Source organism: Fusarium subglutinans, assembly GCF_013396075.1.
Source record: "Fusarium subglutinans strain NRRL 66333 chromosome Unknown NRRL66333_c0000043, whole genome shotgun sequence".
Classification (NCBI taxonomy): domain Eukaryota; kingdom Fungi; phylum Ascomycota; class Sordariomycetes; order Hypocreales; family Nectriaceae; genus Fusarium; species Fusarium subglutinans.
In genome coordinates this window covers 97,810-112,479 of record NW_023502106.1, presented here as the reverse complement: position 1 = coordinate 112,479, position 14,670 = coordinate 97,810, and the positions used below count along the sequence as shown (strand labels likewise).

The following is a 14,670-nucleotide window of genomic DNA, read 5'->3' as shown; positions in this document are numbered from 1 at the left end:
CTCTAGGGCATAAAGCAAGATGATAAGCACTGCCTCTTTCAGGCTCCGTGAAGCGGTACTCATTGGCTCTAGGTTGAAAGCAAGGCTTGTAGTGCTGATCTTCGTTACCCCGCCCCCGGGATATAACAAGACTTCTGACATTAAATCAAGGTGCTAAAAATACTTAGTCTAAGATCTTCTAAGTCTATACTAAATTATGCCAAAATTTACCTAAGTTTACCTAAGGCTTTGGTGTCACCTAGGATAGAGGTCCTAAGTTTTATTGCACCCCTCGCCCGCTTATACCTGCAGAGAGATACCGATATTTTGAAAGTGCAACATGTAGTGGCTCAGCCCAGTGAACTCTTAAGGCTACGCGAAGGTACTTGGAGAATTTGTGATTTAATGGAACCAGTCGTAGCACATAAAACTAGCCATGTTCCTTTTATTGTGCGATGTCAGATTACTCTGGCGTACCGCTCGTCATGATTACACCGTCATACCAACATTTCGTCGATTATCGTGTTCGAGCGAACCCATGTGTTTCACGTCTTTCAAACTACCTTCAACATGGCTATGCTGGCCAAAGCAAGATTACATATCTTGACTACACCAATCAATCCTTGGAGCCAAGACGCATTGATGTCCCCGAACGCGAGATTTCCCAGCTTTTGAAGACGTCGCCGCCAGTTTCGACACGATTTATCTTTGTTGAGAATGTTTCGCCCGGTCTCATAATACTCCTTGGAGAGAAGCTAGATATCGACCCTTTGTTCTTCGCAGACTATATCCATGCTGCTTTCGCGAGTCCAGAGAAAACATCACCGCCTCCGTCACTAGCAAACCTCTCGTCATCCATAGCAACAAGGGATCATATTCATCTTCACTGCCAGAAGGTCATTGCGCTCGAAGGACCGGACGATGAGCTGAGATACTGTTGCAGATCTGAAGTGCTTGGGTTGTAACTAACTAAAGGTATTAAGGTATGACTGCTCCTTACACGCATCGACTTATTTCAGATCTGTGGATCAACTCCTCCTGTGCCTGCATCCTCAAAATCCGTAAGACGTCCCGACGCCATGTATCCCAGCTTTGTTGTGTAAGAAGGTGTTCAGAGTAATGGTCGGGCGAGCTGTTATATGTATACATCAACTCCGAGGGTTGGCAAGGCTGCAGTTTCCAGTCGCCTTCATAGGCACCCTGAAATGGACATGCACAATGAGGAAAGACGCTGTCGCGATTCAACAGGCGTTCCATACAAGCCCAAGTCCTTTTGTACCCCTTTATCTTCTCGCTCGCACTGAATCTGCATGAGCCCACTGGAGCGTAGTGCGATTTTCCGATTCCAACATGGATAAGTGTGTGGCAAAACATGAGTGCGTTCATGTAGTCTAGTCGAGCATCTTCCACACTCAGCAAGCCGGAAAGACGATCAAGTATTCCTTGGGTCTTGATTTCGTGGTCTTGGATGTTCCCGCTCTCTTGTTGCAATGATGCCCCGTTTTGAAGCAGTAGTTCAACGAACTCTGTATCACAAACAAGCGTAACAGCGCAGTAAAGAGGCCAATGTGGCATTGAACGGGGCGGATATACAAACAGCTCCCGGGAAGATGTCATTGGTCCCTCCTTCTCATTGTTCTCCCGGTTATATTCCACGACGAATGGTTGCATAACTGCCACTGCGACTTCTCTTTCCAGCAGAATGTGGAGGAATGATGGGTCTGAGGAGACTAAGGCCGGAAGAATGGCATGTTGAGAGGACCCATTGTTCGATCGAAAACAAATATCAAGTTCCCCTAGCAAGTCGAGATAGAGGGTTAGGGTCTTCGGGTTTTCGGTTTCTATCAAGCAACCACATATAGCCACGAAGGTCCGATAAAAGTCTGAGAAATATACCTCGTCAACCGTTTTGCTCCTGGAACAACTGTCTAGGCTTCTGATCATGTTTAAGAGGTCTCTAAACTCCTGTCCTTCACTGAAGCGTAGATACCGAGCGAGGGCTGCCGCAATGTCCGCGGGCCGGGGAGCGATAACTTGTATCATGGCGTCAATATGGCTAAGGCGTCCGCTGGTATAGACTAACTTGGAGATCTGAGTATAACATTTAGAGAGCCAATCGACAGGAAGATGCTCAAGAATGAATAAGAGATATTCAGTATCGTCTGAGCTTAACGCAGCATTGAACATATTGCGTATATGTCGAGGGCGCAATCTACCTCCACAGAGGTCCAAGTAATCCAACAACTGGCTCAGAAAGCTGCGGTCCAGTCGCAAGAAAGCGACTTCGACCAAGTCGTCGCATAGTTGACCTCGATCAACATTGAACCCCTCAAGTAGAAATTTCAGGTCCTCGAACTTCTCACAATGAAAACAAATGACCTTCCAAACGGAGTGACCCAGATAGACTGGAGAAAGGAATAGGTTCTTATCCTTGTAGTCATTCTTAACTACATCATTGATGATGGTCCTTAATAACAACGCAAGCGAGTCGGATGGGGCTGGGTTGCCAGTGTCATAATCGGGAAGCAGGAGACAGTTACAATTTCGATCCAGCCAATGAGCTATGACGGAAATAGAATGAACCATTGACACGGTCAAGAATGTTGGCTGGAACGTGTCGTAGAAAGAATGGAACTCGCATAAGATCGCCTCTAAAGCACGGGAGTCTAATACAAGTCAATAAGCGAATAGTGATAGCAAGGTAACCACATTCCTTGGTTCTTCGGGATTACAACTGTGCTCTCTAATCTCTCTGCAAGAGATTTCAAGAATCGCTCCACATCTTGAACCCATACATTGCCAGGTTCAACTGAAGGAAGAAAAGTCCAACGTTAGTTGTTGTCGCGAAGGAAGTACACTACTTACGCTTCATCTTACATATGTCGTGCGCGACAAAGTTTTTCAGCATAACATTTAAGTAAATGCCCTGTTGCGGCACTTCCAATATAAGAAACCACTCTTCAGAAATAATCTCAGTGTCCACAGTTCCCTTAGTCGTGCGGTGGATCTCTGCGAAACTAGAAATTTGATCAGATATGGGAGGATCAAATGGAGCGTATTATTTTCTCATACCACTGAAATAAAACCTCTCCATGCGTAGTCTGCAAGCCAAGATTATCTCGATTGATGCCGAATTGCCGACGAGGCGCAATCGTTCCTAAAGGTGGCAATTGGGGCCATATGCTTATAGTATTGTCCTTAACATCGCGGAGCTGAAATTCGAAAACAGGAAAGTTTTCCAAGCTTCGTTTCGCGATCTAAGGCGGTCAGTGAGTGTTAAAGCTTGAATAATCTACAATCTACTCTACCTGACTGAGATTTCGGATGTCTTCGTTTCGTCTGTCGCTAGACGCACCTAAATGGACACGTTGTGGGTGGATTGAGACGATATCAGCCAGTATCCAGCATGCCTTAAGTAGGTTGATATAAGCATTAACTTTAATCTCAGTCCCTTCAACTAGATGATTCATTTGTGACCGGACCTGTTGACCGTTAGTTCGCATGTTGATGGAATTATTGGTTCATCAGGCACCTTCAACAACCACCATTTGCCTGCTTGCAGCCACTCGTCGATCGCAATCGAGGCCCAAGGCCTATTACCATTCTCTGCACTTCTCAAGAATGCTGCACTGAGCTCTGCTCGATCTTCCTCATCCAACGGAGCGTTTAGAAGAGGGCCTTCAGGCGAAATGCGGTGGCCTATCATGAGGGTCCGAAGCTCGTCCAGCTTCATGTCCGTTTTTGATTGCTGTTTCTCAATCCGTTCCAGGGATGAACTTGCTCGTCAACGGGTGTCCCAGAAATAACAAGAATAGACCTACTTTTGAGCACCTTGCAAGAGAAGGGTTAAGTGGAAATTGTGAGACATGAACTAGAGAATGTTAACGCTTGAAAACATTAATTGCGCCGAGATCCAAACCTTCGCACGAAGCTCGTTGATGCTGGACACTTCGAAAGCGTACTTGATTCGGTTCCATTGAATACGAAGCGAACGTTTTGAACCTTGTGAATTCACTCCTGGGTCGAGTTCGGCATATTTATCCGCAAGTCGATCCATTTTCTGCAGCGTCTCTTTGGCCTGACTCATGACTCTGCATGTGTATTCCAGTCGTCTCTCTCCCGCCTGTTTTATCCACTCTTCCTGATCTCGTACTTCTTCATTGAGTAAGTTCACTGTATTTGATAGATTGCCCAGTTCTTGGATCAAAGCCCGGAGCTCCTCTGGTGCGTCGCGAGACACTTTGTATACTCGAGTGTAGATCTTCCAGCATAGCTCCCCCACGGCAATAAAATCGCCAACGCCGAAGCCGAACGACATGGTGTCAAAGAAGTTTGAAGATCCAAGGTTGAGTTGATCTGTGGCTTTCGAAACTGGCGCTGTGGATGTTACAGAGTGACAGAAGTAATCTGTCTCACCTGTTGGTAGCTGAAATTACTTCCAGCCTGCTGACAAAGTCGTTTGGCGCAAGTGATTGGTAGCCAGTCATCATAACAGGCTGTGCGCTCACATCTGCCAGCTGGCGGTTGGCAATTGGCCTGCGTAAATTGCGCCTCACCGAAATTACAATGACAAACTCCACAATTGTACTTGCATTTCTATTCCGCGCCTTAATGGGCGCCTAATGGACTGAAGGATGGACCCATTACAATCACAGTGGTCGGAACTTATTCTCGGCCCTTTCAACACAATCCTTGACCACTACATCCAAGTCCTCCTCCGGCAGACCCAGCAGCTCATTGTGAAGCTTGTCTTGGGTCCTCAGCTTTTGACCCTCTGGTGAGAAAATGAACGAATAATAAGCCTGCACAAACCCCATTATGTTACCAGACCTGCCCGTGGCCTTGCCATTCTCAATTCGATCAGCGCTGCTCTCATACTTTATCTCCCAGTCGGCGTCTGTCGTGCTCGTGACCCGCTGGATGCTTCTCAAAATATCTTTCTGGCTAACATAAAAGCTTGAAAGATAGACAGGACTGTTTTTGAAGTTCGCAATGCTTGGGGATTTATCGTCATTATTGCCCGGGAACTCTTTCAGACTTGCAATGGCAGCAGCGGCACGGCCGAACTGAGCCAAAGTGCTAGTGTTGATCTTTGCCTCGCCGTCATCAAACAACGTAACTTTACGGTTATCGATGTCAAAGCCCATGAAGGACTCTCCGGAAGGAAGGCTGTAATCGAACCAAACGCCCCCGACGAGAAGTATCCAAGAGCTGACGCCAACCCGCTCGATTTCCTTGAGGAGGTTGATTGGCGGCGCAGCGGGGAAGAAATCATCGACAGATCCTTGATTCTCGATGACCACGTTTGCAGCATAGATGTTGGGAATAATGTAACGGATCCCTGCTTTTCCAGCTGCGCGAACAATGCGATGGTGGACTTCTGGGTCGACATTGACGGCGAGGGTAATGACGAGAAGCTGCTGATTATTGAGTGCCAATGCGATAGACTCCTCGTTTTCATAATTAACAGCGATAGCCTTGACGTTTTCGGAAAGTTTGGAAGTGCTGCCGATGCGAGTCAGGGCAGTGACAGTATGTTTTCCAGTCTTGAGGAGTTGCTCGGCTATCTGGGCGCCTTGTCGGCCGCCAGCCTACTTTACATCAGTGCAACGAACAGACAAATGATTGATGGGACATACTCCGACTATAGCAACTCTTTCGATGCGGTTAGAAAAGCCTGTAGGCTGATCTTTTGCAAACTTTTGCGTGGACATTGCGAGAATTGGGTTGTATAAGATCGTCGGGTCCGGTCTTGGCGCTATGAAAGATGGAGGTTTGCTAATTTGAGAGTGAATGAAGAACGAGTAAAGGGATACAGGTCGTACTATGTATGAAAGTAGAGAACTGAGAATAAATGGATATTCGCAATGTTAAATCCGGACTTCGGCCGAATGTCCTTGGATTTTACATTGTATGGCCGTCTTTCGGCCGGAATCACGGACCAATGGCATCAAAGACAGCGTAGATTACAAATGAGAGAATCCTTCAAATATCAATCTAGATAATGATTATACAAACATAAAAGCCATCCTCCTAATCCTAGAAGCAAATACTCCATTCCCTTGGCTTAATGATTCTTGCCGCACAGATGCTCGGCAAGTCTCAGTGAAAGAGCCGCCAGAGTCAGCGAGGGATTGGCCTCAGGACTGACAGGCATAACCGAAAGATCACAAACCCATAGATTATCCAATCCCTTGACCTTGAGATTCGAGTCCACGACACCAGGTCCCTTCGGTCCATCCATTCTCATCGTTCCGCATTCATGGGAAAACACTCCGAAGCCCAGATGCTGCGGTCTCAATCCTGGATCAGGACACACTCCTGGGTCGGCATACGTGGCTTGGTTGGGCTTCACGCCAACGAAAGCATCACGGACTCTGCGAATGATGTCTTCCATAGCACACTGAACCTCATGCTTGATAGGCGGTCGACGAATATCCAACACAGGATCCAAGCCCGGAAGGCTGAGCACAGAGTTCTCATCATCGAGTTTTCCAACAAACTCGAATAGTACGCAGATAGTATCGAAGTTCTCCTTCTCATCAGCCGCATCCTTAGTAGGACTCATGAGGGTACCATCATGACGATAGAAATGCGTCGTGTTGAGCGTCGCAGAACTTCCAGCCAAGAAGAAATTGGCATTGATCGTCACTGTGACGAGACATTCTTCACCGCCCACTTTGAGGTGTGTTTTGAGATTGAGGGGCTTTGAGGTGACGTTGTCGGACTTTTGCTTGGCGAAACGCACATAGCAGACGTTATGGTCGATAAGACCTTTACCAACCAAAGGGTTGAGGTGGTCAAGACCGCTGTTGAGAGCAATGGAGGCGGTGCCGATCGTGCCAGCGGAGAGGATCACTTTGGCTCGGCCGACGTAGAGCTCTTTGATGGTGTTGGTGGCTTTGTCTCTAATCTTGAGGGCGTTGACACTTTTGTTACTACGCCTTCGTCGTCAGCTAGAACGCTTGATGGATGAACGGGTGTACTTACAATGTGTTGCTGGCAGTGTGTTGAACAGCGATGACCTCTGTGTTGAGAAGAACAGAGAGATACTGATCGTTGGCGTACATGCGATTGATGATGCTCAAGGTAGTGCTGTATGCACCCTGAGCGAATTTGTATGGCGCGGGGGCATTGAATTGCGCTGCGATGGGCATGAGATCGAACTTTGAGCCTGGCAGGGCATTGTTCAACATCTCGTTTGCGTCGCCGATCTCTGTAGCGCTAACTTCATGCTTGCCGTCACCCTCTGGATAAATGACATCGCCAGGCTGCGAGTCAGTCAGGTATCTAAACGCTTTCTTGTATCCTTGAACTAGGTCACCCTTGAGGTGTTCGACAACATCAGTTGGGAAGAAAGCACCGAGAGTCTCGTCACCAATCTCTGGGATCCAAGTACCCCAGAGATTAGATCGACCACCGACACAATACACTGGACCGCCGACATAACTATCAGAGCGGTCGGTGCATTGGACTTTGGCCTTTACAGCGTCATATACGCGCTCGTTACCCTCGGGGGAATTACTTGCGCCGCGGTTGAAGTAAGGGCGAGAGGTATTGAGAACATGGGTTGAGAAAATGACGCTGCCACGCTCGATCAGCAAGACTTTGTATTGTTGGGATACAAGCTGTTCAGCCAAGGGGCCGCCGCCGAAACCACTTCCTACAATGATGTAGTCATAGGAGTTGAGTTTGGCGAGGAGGCAGACGACGTCTGTATCGAGATGGAGAAGATGATCCATGGTGAACTTGACTAATGGGAATGGTGCAAGAGGAGGGGTTGGTGAGATTGGATGAGAGAGGAAAGCAAGGGAGAACTTTGATAGGAGAAAGTCCCGAGGATAATATAGATGCACACCATGTGAGACACAATTGAGGAGGACATACGGATTTGGAGCTGACGAATGTGATACTGATGTGATGAGTGCATGGCATCAATCACATCCTGAATGGGAACGTCAGCAAGCCACTTTCGGCCTAATTCAGCTGAGGTAGATCAGCAACGGCACCTCATTATGCATGCAAGGACGGCTGAAGTCAGATCAATATTGCGGTCAGCGGCGAAGAGTGATTGGATTCACGCATATGCAGTTTTCAAGGAATCAAACCAATGCCATATACACACACTTAATCATACGGTGCTGAGCTGTTGACTAGACTCGGCAGATGTGTTTGAGGCCATCTACAGCCGTTCTAAATATGTTTCATTGCACTTGATACAGTGGCACGGCATGGACCGAGTCCGCGAAATAACTTGATACGGCGGACCGGTATCGCAGTATGTCGTGGATATGACCACTGAAACCTGGTCGATGGAATGGGCCTCATCAGAGCACAAATGTTGGGAAACATGTAGAGTAGAGGTCTTACTACCATTTGGACATCGAGATACAGCACTCGACCAGTTCTATCTATGCATGATGCAGAAATACAAGATATGCAGTAACAACCACTAATGCAATCAACAATAATACACTTTTTAACGCCTCTTCCAAAAGAATGCCAGGATCAAAACATTGTAAGACAGTTTAAGCGCACCAGCGAGAATGAACGCAAGCCAGAACTTATCCAAGCCCGCAAACAAACCCGTGATGTACAAACCAAGACAACTTCCAATCGTCTTTGTGATATTAACAACACCCATAGCCGAAGTCCTCTCATGGTCCAAAACCCCCGCCGAGATGAACGCCTGCCTGGGCGCATTATCAATCTCGCGCGTCACGATTCTAAAGATGAAAATCACAAGAGCGATGTACTTGTTCCCAGGCACAGACACCATGAGCAGCGAGATGGAGTTTACCGTGTGACAGAGGACCATGGTTTGCACCTGTCCGATGGCGCGTGACAGCGGTGACGACGCGAGGTTCAGCACGGAGGAGATGATCCCGGCGGTGAAGGTCGCAGAGCCCAGCGCTCCCTCGGGCATGTCGTACTCGCGCTTGAAGAAATATGTCATCCACGAGATCTGTGCGAGACCAGAGCCCACAAAGTCAAGTATCAGTGCGAGGGAGAGCTTCCACATAAAGTCGAACGACGCTGGGGTGAAGAGGCGCTTCTCCTGTGCTGCGACGAGGACTTGGACTTGTGTTTCGGCAACGGCTCCGTAGCCGGAGCTGTTATCATCGAGAAGAGGAGCAGTCTCATCGTCAGATGCTGGTTCTTCGGGGGTGAGGATGCCGGATTGGGGGGTTGAGCAGGATTCTTTTTGGAGGGGCATTTGCTCGACTTCGGAGCTGAGGAGGAGTGAGCACAGGAGCTTGAGGAGGCCGATACCGGCGTAGCCGAGGAAGATTATGCGGTGGCAATCTAGCTTTTCCATGCCGTTGTCTTCGAGGGCGTTGATGAGCCAGCCTGTGAGGAGGTTACTTGCTGCTGTGCCGAACATGCCTAGCATAGACCACCAGGCAAAGATGTCATTGCATGTATGCGCGGTGCTGAGGCGAGCAATGGCCGATTCTTCAATTGCCTTGAAGGGATCAATTTCATTCGCACTACATCGTCAGTTCCCTCACCAACATCACAAACAGATAGTGAACATACCTTGGATTAATAACAGCAACGATACTCGCCAGAAGCAACAGCCAAAAATTCTCAAAGTACGCAAACGCAACTCCGCCAGCACTCATCAACAGCGCTCCAACAACAGCAGTCAACCTCACGCCAACACGATCACCGACCCAAGTGAGGATAAAGCTAATAGCAAGATCACCCACGAGCGTCAGCGTCATGAACAGGCCAATCTGCGTATCCTGAAATCCCAACGCGTTGAGATACAGCGCCAGAACGAGCGTCGTCCCTCCATAGCCGAGGAGGCGGATGAAGCGGAGAAGGATCAGGATCTTCAGGTCTCGGCTTGACCGCCACAGAACATCGGCGCCGATACTGGAGAGGAAACGACCAGCTACCGCCATGATAAAATCCCCTGTAATCTAAGAAAAAAGAGGGATATGTACAGAAGAAAACCCTGGGGATGTTAGTGGTAGTCTTTGTTTGCCTCATTTAAACAGAATCTTTTTTAATTGTCCGATATCTTCTCTTCTCCCCGTCGATCTTCCTCTCTCGCACGGCCCATGCATGTTCTAGATCATGCGATCGGACTAAGGCTTGGCTTTTTCGTCAGCTCCCTTCTTCTAGGCAGGCGAAAAAAGGGAAGGGGAAAAAAGCGCCTTTTCTCAAAGGGGATTGCTACGTAGACGAATCATGACCCAGCCTGTGCTGCTGTGCGCGTGCCAGAGGGTCCCTTTGGCTAAGACGAGTCATACATTGCACAGCGTGTGACCAATCAAGTTTAGGTAGAGTGTCTGACTTTTCTTTTCTCTTCCTGTGTCCTCTGCAGTACGTATTCTAGCTAAGAATGTCTGTCTCGCCCGCTGATGCCTTACCGTGGGGGTCACGGCATTGACCAGACTTGCTCCCTAAGGGGCAGAGACGGGCTGTTTCCCTCCCGCACACTACGCCAGCTCTCGTATTCTGCAAAGCGCTTGGCCGCATACCCCGCGTAGTCAAAGTCGATAGTTCCGGTCGCTGTCTCAGCCTGGATGAGAGCGCAGAGACCCCTGTCGCAGCGGTGTAATCAGTGTCTTGTCCTGTACCACCACACACTTATCTGTCTGTGAGACATATATGGCGACTTACCAGTAGAACCCAGGAAAGCCTCTGTGATCGTCGACCTGACGCATTAGATGATCCACAGAAGCATCATTGACAGTCGGTATGTTGTGCTCCCGACAGAGTTCGGCGTGGGTCGTGAGATACTCTGCGATGAAGGCGCGTCGGGTTGATGTCTTGGGGAGAAGATTGTAGTCGCAGTCGAAACCGGTCCATTCAGCGAAATGATTTGCTAGTTCAAAGGCCCGAGGACAGTATGTGGCGTGTCTCGGGGTCGTTCAGTGTCTCTGGTTCGGGGACATTTGCAGAAAAGGGTATGACTTACTCGTAATCAATGAACCGCACTGATGCGACATCAATGTCATCACCCGACTCTTGTACAATTATGTTTGCGCACAAGAGGTCGCCGTGAGCGAGAACCTGTGCGGGTTAGTACCAGACAAGCAAAATAAAAAGTAACGACGCACCAAGGGCTCCGACACGTCAGTTGACAACAAGGCATCAGCTAGATACTTGAACTTTTCATGCAAATCATCAATTTCGGCCTTTGATCGGTGAGGATGTTTGGAGATAGCATCCAGCCATTTCTTCGCGGTGGACCAAACGCCTGGTTTGTAGGTCAAGACTTCCTTTGGGTCCGCTGTAGGAAGCATCGCGTGCCACCGAGCCAGCTCCCTCGCGACGCCGCGGAAAATTCTTGTCTCAGACATGTCGCCTTCAGAGCAGACTCGCCCAGAGATGAACTGATACGCATGTCCATTGCTGAAGCGAACCAGTGGTGATGAAGACAGTTGACGCTCAGCCAGGAGCTTGTGCACCCTGAGTTCCTCTGTTGCGACATGTCACGTTAGACACGAATCCAAGACGGAAGTTCCAGACGAGATTGGCAGGGTCTCAAGGGACAAGGTACGTACTCTCGCGATCAATGGTGATATCCGTGCCATCTCCGTAGACCTTGATTAGCACCGCATCTGCCGTGGATGCATCGACCGTAACCTTGAAAAGCTGCCAAATTTGGTTATTGTTTTAGCGCACAAACGTTCCATGTACTTGGGTAGGTAGGTCACTATCAGGGAATACTCACGCCATTCGTTGTGCCCTGAGTCAAAGCGGAAATACGCATGTCGTCGATCTTCCGATCGGGGAACAGGAGCGGAAGAAGCGACAGGGCTGATCCATGAGGATCTGACGTATCAAAGACAACATCCTTGAACGGGATATCCATTCTCCACTCTCGGTAGTTCAACAGATAGTTAGCGATATAAACAAGAGAATATCCAATAAGAGATGGAAGATGGGAAAAGGTTGGGAGGAGTAAAAGATGGGAAAGCCCTTAAAGTACCTAAAGTTAGCTGTCTGTGCCGCTGGGTGCTACCGCCCGTGCCGCTTTTCCCAAGGGCGGCGGGCGTAAGCAGCAGGGATCGACGCTGAGGCTGCGGCTGAGATGAGACAGCAGAGCAAATAGTTTTTCTTGGCCCGTGTCTCACTCACACTTGACGCAGATCCAAGAGATGCCCGTAGAATGGGAAGCGAGGGAGTGATTGGAGGCTGAGTATAAGACACCGCTTTGCTTCTTCCTGTGGCCCGAGCACTTATGCGGCCCGCCAGAAGGGATCATTACACTACATACATGCCTGGAAATATTGGCCAGCCACGTCGGAGACTACGGCTTATCGAAACATTTTCGCGTCTCTCTATCAATGATTGTCAAAAGCGATGAGCGAATCTTTGATGTTATCGAGGTATATAAGGTGAAAGGCACACGACACAATGCATCTTGAAATCATCATCAGCATCTCAGTAATACATCATGGCGCCTACAAACAGTCTTCTCTACAAAAACTTTCAGAAACATCCCGCGGCTCTTATTGAGTCGACCGAGGGGATTTATCTCAACACTAGCGATGGGCGCAAGATTCTAGACGCTACGAGCGGAGCGGCTGTTGCGTGTCTGGGCTATGATAACAAGGACGTTCAGAAAGCTGTTGTAGAGCAGCTTGTGAACGTTCCGTATTGTCATCCCGGCTTTTACAAGACGCAGGCTGCGGAAGATCTTGCGGATTTTCTTGTCGAGTCTACCGATGGCCAAATGTCCAAGGCTGTTCTTTGCGGTTCAGGTAAGCCCATGCAGTGTCTCGCTGGATGATGGAGTTGCTAATTGAGTTTTTAGGATCTGAAGCTGTCGAAGTCGCGCTCAAGCTCGCGAAAACGCACTTTTCGCATCTCGCTATTCCTCAGACTGAACGGAGCCACTTCATAGCTCGTGTGGGAGCCTGGCACGGCGCTACGCTCGGTGCGCTGACGCTGGGCGACTTCAAAGTACGAAAAGATCCGTTCGTGCAGTTGATCTCGCAGAATTCTTCGCGCGTATCGGCGTGTAGCTCGTACAGAGGACAGCGTGACGGTGAATATGACGAGGCGTATGTTGCGCGTCTTGCGCAAGAGCTCGATGATGAGTTTCTGAGGATCGGGCCCGAGAAGGTCTGCGCTTTCGTGGCTGAGACTGTCGGGGGGAGTGTAAGTCGTCTGTTATCATTGTCTTTGAAAATGCGCTGATCTGATGTGTTTAGGCGAGTGGCTGTGCTATGCCGCTGAAGGGATATTTCCCTGCTATGAAGGCTGTTTGCGAGAAGTATGGCGCCCTTCTTATTCTTGACGAAGTCATGTGTGGAATGGGTCGTACGGGTACGCTTCATGCTTGGGAGCAGGAAGATGTCGTTCCTGATATTCTCGTCGTCGGAAAGGGTCTTGGTGCGGGATACGCTCCTGTCTCTGCCGTCATGATCAACTCTAAACTCGTCGAGTCATTTCAAAAGAGCGGCAAAGGTTTCGCCCACGGCCAAACCTACATGGCCCATCCCCAAGCCGCAGCCGCCGCCCTCAAAGTCCAACAGATCATCCGCGACGAAAACATGGTATCGCACGTCCGTTCCATGGGCGCATATCTCGGCACCAAGCTCAAAGAGCGCCTCCTCCCGATGCCATACGTCGGCGACATCCGCGGGCGCGGACTCTTCTGGGCCGTTGAATTCGTGACCAACAAAAAGACCAAGACACCCTTCCCGTATGATCTCGGGCTCAACGGGCTGTTGCACTCGCGCGGAATGAGCGCTGGGTACGAGATCGCGCTGTTTAACGCTAATGGCGGGTATGATGGGTACAGTGGAGATCATTTTCTGATCTGCCCGCCTTTTATCGTGTCGAAGGAGGATGTTGATGAGATTGTGGAGAGGACGGCGAGGGTGGTGGAGGATACGTTTGAGGAGTTGGGTAACTCGGCGGTTTGGGAGAAGATTACCCTGCAGATGGAGATTGATGAGGTTGAGGTCAAGCCGGTTGGGGCTATGGTTGCTGCGCAGTGAGGGAAAAGTTCATAGATGGGTTTTTGTATTTATTTGGTAGATTTCTAATGATTTTTTGTTGATCGGAAATGTTTTGGGGTTGATGTTCTCTCTCGTATGTCGTAATGCTCGGTGGCCACTGTTAGCAAGATCGCCGTTGCAATGTTGCGGCTCAAACAGGCCAATAAACGGAACCACAAACCTTGTGGTCTAACCATTAATCCAGTAAAAAACTCAATCTCTAGATCAAGTCAATAATTTCGATGGCGCCATCGAGTGTGAATGTCTACCGTTGCAGACAACAGGAGTTCATTTCATTTGGTCGGCAAATTCAATTCGCAATACCCGATCGATGCCCACGGCGCCCGTGCAGTGCACACAATCTAGACACAAACTTGGCACAGCTGTTCAACAATTCCGGGCGAATGGTTTAGTGGTATAATACTCCCTTAGCAAGTTTCGTCCATCAGATGCTCGCATCTGGGAGTGGTCCAGGGTTCGATTCCCTGTTCGTCCAACGCAGGTGGTTAGACTCCACCAAGTTCCATTTTTGACTTTTTTTCGCAACGACCTCAATGAGACATATCAAGCCAACACAGTGAAAAATCTCAATCAACTTCAACTCCTTCAACCTTTTTTGCAATCAGTTATGAATAAGGAGGAGCCGAATTGAAAGGCTTTGAGCATGCAATTGAACTGCGACTACTTCCTTCCATGGGCATCAAAAGTTTACAATGGGACT

The 14,670-nt window shown here is 48.9% G+C and overlaps 6 protein-coding genes across 6 annotated transcripts; 2 read left to right on the top strand and 4 right to left on the bottom strand.

Moving 5' to 3' along the window:
- Positions 1–434: 434 nt before the first annotated feature.
- Positions 435–944, top strand: FSUBG_4756 (zinc transport; the record flags this gene model as incomplete). Its single annotated transcript, XM_036682778.1, has 1 exon — positions 435–944. One exon carries the CDS (start codon positions 435–437, stop codon positions 942–944), a length of 510 nt encoding a protein of 169 aa, XP_036539678.1.
- A 1,892-nt stretch (positions 945–2,836) lies between these two features.
- On the bottom strand, positions 2,837–5,693 carry FSUBG_4755 (oxidoreductase like; the record flags this gene model as incomplete). Its single annotated transcript, XM_036682777.1, has 8 exons — positions 2,837–2,996; positions 3,052–3,236; positions 3,288–3,461; positions 3,512–3,706; positions 3,899–4,356; positions 4,416–4,489; positions 4,633–5,570; positions 5,619–5,693. The coding sequence occupies 8 exons, from the start codon at positions 5,691–5,693 to the stop codon at positions 2,837–2,839; spliced, it is 2,259 nt and encodes a 752-aa protein (XP_036539677.1).
- A 353-nt stretch (positions 5,694–6,046) lies between these two features.
- On the bottom strand, positions 6,047–7,721 carry FSUBG_4754 (uncharacterized protein; the record flags this gene model as incomplete). The annotated part of the gene is made up of 2 exons (XM_036682776.1): positions 6,047–6,917; positions 6,970–7,721. The coding sequence occupies 2 exons, from the start codon at positions 7,719–7,721 to the stop codon at positions 6,047–6,049; spliced, it is 1,623 nt and encodes a 540-aa protein (XP_036539676.1).
- A 737-nt stretch (positions 7,722–8,458) lies between these two features.
- On the bottom strand, positions 8,459–9,890 carry FSUBG_4753 (multidrug resistance; the record flags this gene model as incomplete). The annotated part of the gene is made up of 2 exons (XM_036682775.1): positions 8,459–9,470; positions 9,520–9,890. The coding sequence occupies 2 exons, from the start codon at positions 9,888–9,890 to the stop codon at positions 8,459–8,461; spliced, it is 1,383 nt and encodes a 460-aa protein (XP_036539675.1).
- Positions 9,891–10,369: 479 nt separating this feature from the next.
- Positions 10,370–11,710, bottom strand: FSUBG_4752 (ethanolamine kinase; the record flags this gene model as incomplete). Its single annotated transcript, XM_036682774.1, has 6 exons — positions 10,370–10,535; positions 10,615–10,854; positions 10,913–11,007; positions 11,055–11,416; positions 11,502–11,592; positions 11,672–11,710. 6 exons carry the CDS (start codon positions 11,708–11,710, stop codon positions 10,370–10,372), a joined length of 993 nt encoding a protein of 330 aa, XP_036539674.1.
- Positions 11,711–12,397: 687 nt separating this feature from the next.
- On the top strand, positions 12,398–13,949 carry FSUBG_4751 (CAR2-ornithine aminotransferase; the record flags this gene model as incomplete). Its single annotated transcript, XM_036682773.1, has 3 exons — positions 12,398–12,704; positions 12,758–13,104; positions 13,158–13,949. The coding sequence occupies 3 exons, from the start codon at positions 12,398–12,400 to the stop codon at positions 13,947–13,949; spliced, it is 1,446 nt and encodes a 481-aa protein (XP_036539673.1).
- Positions 13,950–14,670: the final 721 nt, after the last annotated feature.